Source organism: Bombus flavifrons, chromosome 3 (assembly GCF_040668555.2).
Source record: "Bombus flavifrons isolate JBK064 chromosome 3, iyBomFlav1_principal, whole genome shotgun sequence".
Taxonomy (NCBI): domain Eukaryota; kingdom Metazoa; phylum Arthropoda; class Insecta; order Hymenoptera; family Apidae; genus Bombus; species Bombus flavifrons.
Genome location: NC_138444.1, coordinates 352545 through 365113, shown reverse-complemented (window position 1 = coordinate 365113; position 12569 = coordinate 352545). Strand labels below are relative to the sequence as shown.

Genomic DNA, 12569 nt, shown 5'->3' with positions numbered 1-12569 from the left:
TTCATCTGATAGATTTAAAATAAAATTTACAAGATCTCTAGCTTTAGACATATACATATGCAGACACGCATATTTATCGCAGAAATTATGTACAATACACAGGATGTATAAAAAGTAAGACCAAACACTATAATAACGTGATTCTACACTTCTGGAGGAAATTTGTAAAAAACAAGTCCACGCAAAATTGATCTTGAGTATGATTTTCAAGACCAAATTTTTTTTATAGCAACGCCTCTTATTCATCACAGCGAACAAAAGTCTTAAAAGAACAATGGGTCGCAAGTGACCTCTTCTCCCGGACAAAAGATGTCAAATCGTTAATAATCTTCCTTTCTTCCTTTCTTCGTTTCTTTTTCCTTTTTCTATTTATTTAAGCAGTCGTGAACTCGCATTTTATGTAAAAATTTTCACCAAGTTTCTCCCCAAGATTATATATTGATTTTGTATGGGAAATATCATATCATTCAATCAGATGTTGTAACTATTTAACCGATGTTATCTGTTCACTTGAATTATAAACAATTTCTTCTTTCAAAGAAAAAACGTTCTGTCCATCTTGTTCCAAACATTTCGTTTAAAAATTGCCATACCGGTCGGCTCGACGCAACGAACTTTGTGAGGCCTTCTTCTTGAATTGTTCGCGGCACTATCATGTGAGTGATTCTCACTTGACAAACTATTTTTAGTAAGTAGAGCAGTGGATAAGCATGTGCAAAAACGATAATTAATCTGTTCTTTAGGATAATTGTTGCGTGGTAGATTTACATTCACATGTCGCAATATTAATTTTTGACCACCAAATTGTTAACATAGCCGCTAAAAATCGCGTTGTCACGGAATGTCTACAGCACGTTGAGATGTTCTATTATTCCTGCATTCTGATATATTCTGAACTAATCTGTAATTTTCCTGTTGCTTCGTAAATGACACGCTATTCTCACATTAGATGAAAATATAAATGTAAACATATTATGAATGAAGGCAGTTAAAGAATTATTAAAACTTCAACATTCTTTTTCGAAGGGGTCATTTGCGACCCATGGTTCGTCCTCTAAGACTTTTGTTCTTTGCCATACGTAGAATACGTTGCAATAAAGAAAAACTGGTCTCGAAAATCATGCTGTCACGTCTCGTGCTCCACACGAGCCGTAACGTGACACACCGTAACTCGCGAATAGTGCGAGCCACAACTCTAGGCGAATGGAATTAAAAAACGAGAAACTTAAAGAAGACAAAAAACACTACGCGTATAAATACTTTAATATCGCAATAAATTAATAAACAAATACACAACATTATTATTAAACGAAATTAAAATCTAAGAATATCGAAAGAGAAACAAGGAACAAAAAGATGCCCACTGATACGCGCCACCTTGCGCGCTCACCTCACCACAGTACAGATTGCAATAAGCAGGCAATAGAGGTTGAGATATTACGATCTTCTCACGCAGCATCAACAGCGACAAACAACTAGCACGGGCCAAAAGATTAAGTATCGGCATCAGTAAAGGTAACCACATGTTTAGCGGAGTATGACCTATCAACAGCAAAAACTAATACTGTAAGAAGAATGCAGCAGCAAGGACTTCCAAAAAGGGGAAACTTCAATAATAATTCCACGAAAACCACATTAGCTGAAACCCTAATACTTCTGGAAAGACACCGGTAGAAACGAAGATTGCAGGATCCGCAGAAATAATCACATACCAAAACTCCGCGCTATCATGGAATAAAACCCGTCACGTGACAATTAGCCATGATAATCTTAGTATAAATAAGGGTAGTAGTATAAATAATAATAGGAGTTCAGTCAGTAAAAGGAGAGTCAGTTAATCAGTTCGGTTAGTCAGTTAGAAAGCTCAGTCAGTTAAAAATTTGTTGGGAGTTAGTTAAAATAGAGTTCAGTTCAGTTATTGAGTTCAGTCCAGTTAGTTGAAATTTTGTCAAGAGTTAGTTAAAAATTTATCACGGGTTAATATCAAGTTCGGAAGAATAGTAGTCTTTGCGAAGCCGAGAATTGTTCTAATCCAGACTTTGATTAACGTCAAGCAGTAAAACCGAGCATTTTATTAGTCGTCAATGATTCATACAGTCAATCTTCCAACAACTGTACTAACTCAGTATGATATTCCAAGAGTGTGATCGACCATACGTATGAGCAAGGTGAGAAGCTAAACATTGTAACATTTTCTTTTTTTGATCTCAGACTTGTACCACATGTACGACTTCAATAAAATTATTCATTGACTATTATTCTCAACAATTAAGAAGATATCAGAAATATTTACTTATTCCAAGAAAACTTTAATCCTTTCCGTGTTGGTACTCCTGTACATAACGGGTAAGCCGAAACGTGGAATTTTATTTATCACTCGCTTTGATACGATAGTTAACGCTATCCATAAGGTTATAGTAACGAATTAGAACATTAAAGATACACTAGTTTGGAAACTCAAAATAGTGCTGCGCTCTAGAAGAGTATGACAGGTTTCCGAAATCATTCCATTCAGTCGTTTGCCTCGTTTGAAGCATTAACGAACGAGAATCGAAACATAATTCGAGAAATCTAAGATTCGACATTTAGAGTAACACATAACGATTACGAACACCGAAGACGAAAACCAGGTTGTAACAATGCCCAAAGTCAGTTTTGCATGCTTCTTCTTACAAATCTCTATCGATCTAGAAATGTAGGATCACATATTGCGGTAGACTTTCCGCTTACTTCTTATATACCCTGTATATATTTTGCTTACCCTTTTAATCTATTTGTCTTTTTCTGCTAGTTACTATAGTACCGCTCGTTGACTGCACAAAATGAACAAAAAAAAACTCGACTATTTTAATGTTTTCTTTTTTTTCATCATCTTCTGCCTATTATAATTTGATCTTTGAAAAGTGCAGACGTCGAAAATGTATACGATACAATAATGTGCATTTCTTGTGAAAACATTTAATCAAAGTAATTCTTCAATGGTATGGTAAGTATGATCGACGATCCAGTCACCTCCACAAGACATCGTTCATAACATAAATATTACGTTTTGCTCGTGGTTCATTGTGAAATAACACTTGGTAAAGAATTTACATTCATATACACCTATGTAGAATCTAGTTAATACACAAGTTTCAACTATACAATATTCTCTCAGTTTGGTCAAAACAACTTTCACATTTGCATGAAAATAAGATTAAATAGACTATTGGATCGGAGCTTTTTAATAGCGGCGTTTAAGTTTCAACACGTGAAACATTTAAAAATGAAACATCACATATATACATATTCTGAATTGTGACTTTTCAACACGTATTTTATGCGGTTTGCATTTGCGGTATGCATTTTTATCATTTGATATTCTTCTAACACAAAAGGTATAAATGTACAAACAGCAAAAAAAGTATGTACCGTTAATAGAGATGATGCTGTAGGTGAGAATGTAATACCGAAGTGGTTAGTTCGGTTCAAAAGTAAAAATGTTTACTATGATTCCGGTAAATCTATAATGGAACTTTTTATAATGAGAAAGTTGTAACGCTAATTGAAAATAATCCACGTCATATGATATGTAATATCTAATAAATTTATGTCTCTAAACTCTGTTTTTGGATTCTATTTGAAAAACGCTACGAACTTTTGTTCCAACCCAATAGATGGAACCGGAACACGAATACAAATGATGTACACGACTGTACTCTTGCATCGTCATCTATGGGCGCCGTTATTATAAGAGTAAAGTCACCCTTGTTTGTATTCGTGTTCCAGTCTTCAAATCTCTTTTGTGATTTCTTTTAAAAGTGTAGGTAGTTGTTCTAAACAGACAAGCTTGTAACAACTTTCAATCTAGAGAAAATTGACAAAATGTTGTCGACAGACGGCGTTGACACAAGAGTAATATTTATGTATTCCGGTCTTATATTATATTATATTTGTATTCCGGTCTTATATTTGTATTCCGGTCTTCAAATCTTTGTTCCGGGTTATTCTAGGAGTGTAGAAACGTGTTCCAAAAGAAGAATCCTTTAATGTATATTATTGCTGTCAAAATGAATCAATAGAAATGTCTATTGTCTATGGATACAGTTTCTTCAAATTATTTCCTAAACTAAATGTGATATTGAAATAATGCTTTGGAACAATGTTTAGAACAACTAGAACAATCGAGAACAATTTCAAAATGTTCGATTTTTAAAAAACGGAGATCTGGTAAGAAATCCATTTTTTTAGGTGATCTCTGGAATCTTTTGCGATAAATTTAAAAATTATTTGGAGCAATGTAAAACATAGGACAATTTGGAATAACAAAGAAAGATACGAGATTTAAAAATGGGGGAGGGCAACTAACTTTATACAGGTATATATTTTCGCCTTTGTCAACAAACACAATATCCAGTAAACATGATTTAGTCATACTGGATCATACTAATTCTATATGATATTTCTACACTTGATAAGTACTATAATGTAATGAAATATGGATTAAAGATGTAACTCGGCCATATTTTGTTACGGACGTTAAAGGAAATAATTCTAGCGTCTGATGTTTATATATATAACGACTGGTGTTTGTTATGGAATAATTATTTAACACGCAATTTGATTTAGAAGAGATAAGGTTTCGATAAAATGGCGTTACATTGCGTACAGCAACAGACACGAATAACAGTGACCAATTTGTTCAGTATCTTCGATTTTATTCAATTTATAATATGTTAAAAAGGACTATTTAAGTGAGCAAAACATCACAAAAATAAGTGTCGTAAACAATTGCAGATTTCAGTAGTATTTTTAATTTTATTTTAAAACTAGACCTAAACCTCAATCTAGAAGAAATCCCAGAAAACTTCGTCATTCTTATTTTGCGATTCGTCTATTAGAGCTAAATCGGTAAAGTTGTCGATAAAGGGTATCGTCTCCGATTTCGATGATTTTGAAGTATATCGTATATTTACAAAATGATTTACAGAAATGATTTACAATGTACAGGACGTATAAAAAGTAAGTCGAAACACCATAATAGCGTGATTCTACATCTCTGGTGAGAATTTGTAAAAAAAAGTCTATGCAAAATTGACCTTGAGCATAATTTTCAAGACCAAATTTTTTTTCATAGCAACGCCTTGTACTTATCACGAGGAACAAAAGTCTAAAACGATTTTGGGATATATTATAAAGCTTAACAATTTCAACTAACTCTGCGCTCGGCCTTAGTTTTCGAGTTCTTTGCAAAAATATCCCACCACGCGACCTTAATTTTCAAACTGGATTGGGTACTAACCTACTAGTACTGCTAAATAGTATTAATTCAGTAGCCGTGAGGCGGTCAGGTAATATTATTTAATCATTTTAAAGAACAATTAAATAGATTCGTTGGAATTCTCAGTAAAGTGAAACAGTGAAATGCTGGTCGGACGGATTAATACTACTACTTAACTCAACCCAATTTGGGTTTGTTGAGAAATGGTTTCGGTTAAACTTAGCTGTAGTAAGCAAATCGCGACATAAAAATGGCGAAACTTTTGGGGCTTTTTCCTAGACTAAGGTTAACTCTAGATTCAGTACTAAAGTAAAATTTAAAGATACTTATAATTATTTGCGACACATTTTTGTGATATATTGCTTACTTACATAACCTCTTTTAACATTGATATGTTTTTAACTTTATTAAATTTAAAAAGAAACGGCGATACTGACAAATTACTCATTATTACCGAAACTTGAAACTCCTTGAAGACGGAATTTCTAAAGTACGTCCACCGTACGCAACTGCTTAAAACCCGAATCACACGGGTGACATCGCATCATCCATACGCGGCAATCACATAATGACACCGCTGCGATGTACGCGTCTGATACTTGTATTTATACACATACCACGCGGTGGTATGTACATAACATACGACTGTATCGATAACATGGCCAGAAATGCTTCTATTTTCCGACAAACGAGTTTCAAATGTTACGTTGCGTTTAGCGCTCGCTCGACCATCTCGGAAGCAGTCTAAATACAAACTCAGTGAAATCCAATTGTGGCGGTCGAATTAATATCTATTAATTGTTATTAAATAACTATTTTAAAAATACATTTTCAGTTAATAAAACTTAATAAAAACGTGTCCATTCTTGAAATTACTATCGACAAGATTTCAAACAAAATCTACTTGATTTTTACTTAATCTAAAAAGCTGTCTATATGTTGCATCATCCAGCAAATGGTTTCTGATTAATATGACGGGTTTACATTAGAATTAGGGTTAAGGGCGTGAAACGAATCTTCGTTTGGATTACACATTGTCGTTATGCGATAGAGAAGACATTGACCAGTGCAAATACGATTATTACAGAATTTGACAAATAACCGCGGCAATTAGATACTCGAGAAGCCAATGACAACGATCCTAGGTTCAATAACGAATCCGCGGATAACGGGATGATAGATGAACGTGCTCACAAAATCTAGGTCTGACTCTTTGTTGGTAAAATGTGAAATAATCACTAGTCGTAAAGACGTTATTCTTTAGTCGATGAGATAGCGAGAGAGAATGACTTTCCCGTCCCGATGATGCCACAGAAGAAAACTACAATGGGGTGTGTCTAGGGACACGAGATCATCGGATTCGTCGAGGATAGCCTTCGTTCAGAAAGTAAGGGAAATTGGCGTTGCTGCTAATTGGTCAATCTCCATATCGGTGGTTAGAAAAAGATGCTAGCCGCCCTCGAGGGAAAGCTGCACGTGTACTGTGGAAACGCATCGACATCTGGCAATCATCTTACTCGAAGAATAGTGTCTGCAAGTGGCAAGCTACGGGACAGAGACCGTTGGAATGTTTACTGTCGAGTATTACAACTATTTCCTTTTTAAGGAGAGCTATAGAATTACTCCATGCCTCTGCCAGACAAAGCGTTCATCCCGTGACCGCGGCTACGTTCGGCGACTGGTTGGCGCCTCGAGCCCAAGCTCATTATCACAAATCTCGAACAAATACAATCGGATCGAATGACGACAATTGTTTAATTACGCCTATGATAGAATCTAGATTACGGTGTTAAGGGATTTTCCCGGAGTTCTAAAGGGAAGGCTCCGATGTCCTTTCATCTCCGACAAATATATTACAATAATAACTTTTCTCGACAAAAGCACATTTCTGTTATTTGCTTTTCTTTTTTTTTTTTTTTTTTTTTTTTTAATCATCGGAAGTGCTAATAGTATTTCTTTATCTTCTTCTTCTTTTAATATCAGCACAAGTAAATTTACATTACATTCATTAAGAAAACTGATTTGGGTTTCACTACGCACGACCTTTTCGTTTGACAGACAACAATATACATACTAAACGCAGCGGGACTTTTTCCAAGTACGAGGCACTTGATGTGGTCGCTAAACCTTTGAATTTATAACCTCGGAATTTATGATTCTCATGAACGCTATTCAGACTGGCAAAAAGACTTTAAAAGAAAAAATATATGCATGGGTTTGTATTTAGAGCAATGGGTATAAAACTGATTTCTCAAAAATATCTTCGCTGGAATATAAATCGTCGACTGGTTATAAATCGTACCGCCCATTGTACAATGATCTGGAAATCTGGTAATTTGTGGTGAAAATCAAATTTCACAACTTTAATTTAAGAGAATTTCTTTTCTTTTTTTTATGAATTTACAATCCTCTAATTCTTCGAAATTCAGACACTTCTCCTCTGATGTGATTACGTGATTAAATATAAAGTTACGAAGACCAAATAATGAAATTTTAAATGAAACTAATTATTTTAATTACTTATTATGCAACGAAAATAGAACAGATATTATAGAATCAAAGTGTAGGTTTTGCAATTCAATCATAAAAAGTTAATTGTTATTAAGTTTTATTAATGGTTATTAAGGAAATAATTTCGTTCTAGTGTGAACCTATGTAAAAATTGATTCTTTTCTTTTTTACATCTTTTTAAGGAATTTAACAATACCTCAACTCCACAAATTAACGAGAGTACTAGTTTAAATAGAAACATATTTTTAAAATAATATTTAATAATAATTAATTGTTATTAAAAAATGTATACGTTTTTATTAATCTTCATTAATTTTTATCAAATAAGAATATATTTTTTAAATAAACATATTTAATAAAAATGAACTTGTCCACCACAATCAGATCGCATTGAGTTTGCATCTAGACCACAATCACATGATCATATGATCATATGATCATTTATTTGATCGTGGTCTAGTCGTAAACTGCTTCCAAAGCAGTCGATCGTCAGACCCGTGCAACTAGCACAGGCGGACGATAGATATCGCCCATGTGATTCGGATTTAGTACGTAAGAAATCAGCTTTTAGAAAGAATCACCTTCGGGAAATTCATTTCAAGACTTGATAACATTGACTGGTTATAAATTTCAATAGACTTATCGGTTTTAGTCTTTTTTCTGTAAAGATAAAGGTATCTAGAGTTAAAGTATAGCGAAAGTATTTAAAAAAACGATGAGCTTGTTGAACAGCAACACTTAGTAATTTTCACTTCCGTAACATAATTTTCAAAGTTTTACAATGTAAGTATCATAAAAAGTCAAATATTTATTCCGTATTATTTATTTACTTAATATTCTGATGTAATTTAAAATGTATTGCTTGCCCTTCCTTGAATAAAAACTTAAACAAATAAGATAAATTACTTACATTGTATTCTCCAGGAAAGCAATCCTCTCAATTTCTGCTAAAAGAAGTTGAGTTTGTCCCAATCTCACATCATGTCGTCTCGGATTGTAAAGTAGATGGGTTGTAGCAATCACCAATTGTATTTCAGGATTTTTTTTAACTGCTAGTTTTGCAATAATTCCAACATTATCTCTATTCAACAATTCTATACCAGATTGATAAAGCTCAACTTTTGCATAGTCTATTAAAATAAGCTGATCAGATCGATATAGGAATAGCAATCCATCTTTTTTATCGTTTGTTCGTTTTTTATATAAATAGTTATAACCTAACTCCTGGAGCGGAACCAAAAATTCTTCCAAATGTTCTTCTTGCATTTCTTGAAGGCAAATCACCTGAAATCACCAACCACATAATTTAAAAAATTCTCTTTAGATACTCTTCTGTAAATGATAACTTTAACAAAAAATGGAACTTTGAAATAGAAATAATTATAGTAAAATTGAAAAGAAATCACAATAAGTTCTTAAGTAATATTTAATCACAAACACCATCAATATTTTATGTTACAAATCTATTTTCTATTATTGTATTTCAAACTTATTTAATACTATTCACCATCTAATATCGTTTCTCGGTTAAATAAGCATATTAGATAAAAACAGTTTAGTTTATTATTATATGACGTAAGTATGCCAAAATATATTCGTAGAATACCAACGTATAATGATACCAAAATTCTAATCAGATTGGTAACAATCTCATTGAATTATATGTATTATGCTTAGGTCAGCAAGCTCTAAAACATAGCAACGAATTTTATGTTACAGATTTCAGTAAAGATAGGATGATACGAAAATGAAGTTTTTTCTACAAATCTACAAATACACACATGAAGATATAGAGTAGAATATTATACAGGGTGTATCAAAATTATTTGTTATTATACTATTGGAAAGTGATTTTACACCTTCGTATTGACGGAGATCTGTTAAAACAATGATCGAAAAATCTTTATTGAAATGTATAACACAAAATTCGTCGTAACATAAATAAGAAGTGGAAGCCGCTAAATAAATAAAAATAAATGTGCATGTATTATTTGAGACTCTGCTAATAGGATAGTAGGACAAATATTAGGGAATAAACACGATTTGCAAATAAAAAATGCAGACTTTTCTGGAATTTATACTGCATTCATATCCCGCAATCAAAAACTCGAAAGTAATAGTCTGTAAGGCAATAAACACTTTTTCGTATGATTTCAGAAAACTTTAAAATTGATAAATTAAGTTAATAAATTTAATTTAAGTTATTAAATTAAACTTATCAATTTTATTGTTAGATTGGTGCTTAAGATTGGTAAAACAGAAATCCGCCTGTTGGTGACCGAGACAAGAACCAACGAAAACCATTTTACTTGTCAAATAATGACATATAGTATCATTTATATAGTAGCAAAGCTGATTCTCCGTTTACTTATTATATACTTAGATAGGATACCTCAACACGATACCTCAAATCTAATTGTGTTGTAACTTATAACTGATTTCTTCGCGGATCACTTCGAGACAGTCTATACAAATTCTAAAAATGATGCTACTTAGGCACAGCTAATTCTCTATTAGCATTAGCGATGTATATAGTGAACGTCTGAACATCAACAAGAATATAGGTGAAGATGAGATCCCTGATTATCAATATTTTATATGAATTATGAGTTCATTTTGTTTAGGGTTTATTTCAACTTCCGGCTGCTCTCCCAGTCAATGGAAAACAAGCACCAGTATAAAAATGCGGCGAGAATAAGAATACTGATATTACTAATTATAGATCGATTAATTATCTCTATTAAATGTCATGGGTAAGATATTCGAGAACATTGCGACAAAAAAACAATTTGTACTCGTCGTCGACGTTATTTCAAACAATCAGCACAGCTTCGTATCTGATTGCTTCACATAGGGGCACTGCCGTGTCGGAACGTAGTCTGTGTTTTAGTGGCTGTGTCCTGCTTACGCGAGTCCTTGCGTCGTTGCACTTTATACATTTATGTACACATTATATAAAGAAAAGAAGTGTAAAAATGACTACAGCCCGATCCTAAACTTTCGGATCAATGGAAATTTCTAAAAAAAAAGTTGGTGCAGAAATGACCGTGACCTTGAAATTCAAAGTCAAATTTTTTATTATTTATGCGACAGATGCAAGAAAAGTAGCGTTTATTGATACAGGTTAATAATTCCAATCTATGATTACACATATCGCATATCTTCCTTTCTTTGTTCCTTCTTTTCTTTGCTTTTTCCCCTTTCTATATATATTTAAACAGTTCCAAACTTGCTCCTCATTTCGGTCCCTAGTTTCCCCTAAAATTACATATAATTGTCCATTTCGAATGATAAAAGCCACATTCAATTCGATGCATTTCACTTCGGCTGCTTTTGAAACAATGGTAATTCCGATAAGTATTCGGAATCGTAAGTAAACACAATAAAATAGCAAAAATCTTTTCTTTTCGGCAGAAATTTATTTTTCATCGTAAGCGACGGAAAGTATACTCAATTTAACGTTAACATTCAACGGATATAAATTATGAAACCAAACTATGAACGATATTCACTCAGCAAAGAGACTCAGCAAAGAAAAAATTGTAATAGTGCTGAATCTGGAGAACGAGGTGGTCCATGCATGAGGAGCAGGAGTGTATTCTATTCACGGTAACACAAACATTTTAAAAAATTGGTGTAAAAGTCCCACTTTCGATAAAACCTTCGAAATTATTGCATGTGGTCTTTCGCGAGTCCAAATCTTAACATTTGTTAATTGAGGATGCTACATAATTATAACTTAAGTAGCATCCAATGGCAAAAGTTTCGTCGAGTGACAGAGCTGTTTAGAGTGCTCGAGTGCAGTGAATTTTATAAAATAGTAAATTTCCTCTCGTATTCGCCGCACAGTTATATGATTGATTCGACGATCTATTCTACGTAAGCTCGTTAGTAAATATGCGTGAGCAAGGAGTGATAATTAACCTACTTTTCTTTAGGAATACGGAGCCGGTTTGATCTTTGATATGGATTTAAATGTCGCAATACTAAGTTTTCATCACAAAATTGTTAATTTAGTCGCTGAAAATCGCATTGTCACAGTACCTTTCCTGCACTGTATTCTGATATATCTGTAATTTTCAGCTACTTCATCAGTAGCACGTTATTTTTCTTATTAAAAAAAGTAAATGTAAATCTAATGTAATACAAATGTAAATATAATATAATAAATGTAAATATCGCAACTAATTTGGAACGAGTCAAGTTATGAGGACTTAGAGCCTCGTTCAAAAGGTTCTGCGATGTCAACTCAGAATCAGTTCTTCTTTTACACATCTAATAAAATCTCCTTGCAAAGGAGAATAGCTATAACCGATTCTAGAAACTGCGATTTTATGACTCATCATTGAATTGTTAACAATGATAGAAATTAATTTTAAAAAAATTGACGTAGGTACCTATTGAAGGATTGACGCTATGAAATAGAAAACCCATAAAATTACATCACAAAAGATATATTATAAAAAGTTCAAATGAAGAAATGATAAACATTAGATACGAAGGAATAGATGTAGTGCAAGATTATAAAATATCAATATCTATTTCATGCTATTATATGAAATACAAAGCTAAAAATGCTATTGTATGGTTTAAAAAACAATGAGAACGATCACAGTTTTGAAACACACAACGACGAAAATGACATAACACTAATCCAAAAAAAAAAAAAGAAAATAGGTATACCAAAAAGAAAAAATAAAGAAGAATTGGTTTCCAAAAATATAAATGCATTCTGTGTATCAAATACGGTACTTCGAAACACAATCAAATATGACTAATAACATGATAATGTCCCAAA

General features: G+C 32.9%; 2 protein-coding genes across 2 annotated transcripts in view; both read right to left on the bottom strand.

Annotated features, from left to right (window-relative positions):
- Positions 1 to 12569, bottom strand: part of Ppt1 (Palmitoyl-protein thioesterase 1) — a 107779-nt gene that overhangs the window by 80756 nt on the left and 14454 nt on the right. The window lies entirely within an intron of this gene.
- angel (protein) overlaps positions 1 to 12569 on the bottom strand; it is a 36067-nt gene that overhangs the window by 10291 nt on the left and 13207 nt on the right. The window contains exon 4 of the mRNA XM_069109699.1: positions 8682 to 9055. Coding sequence (XP_068965800.1) covers positions 8682 to 9055 — 374 coding nt within the window. The remainder of the gene's footprint in view (positions 1 to 8681; positions 9056 to 12569) is intronic.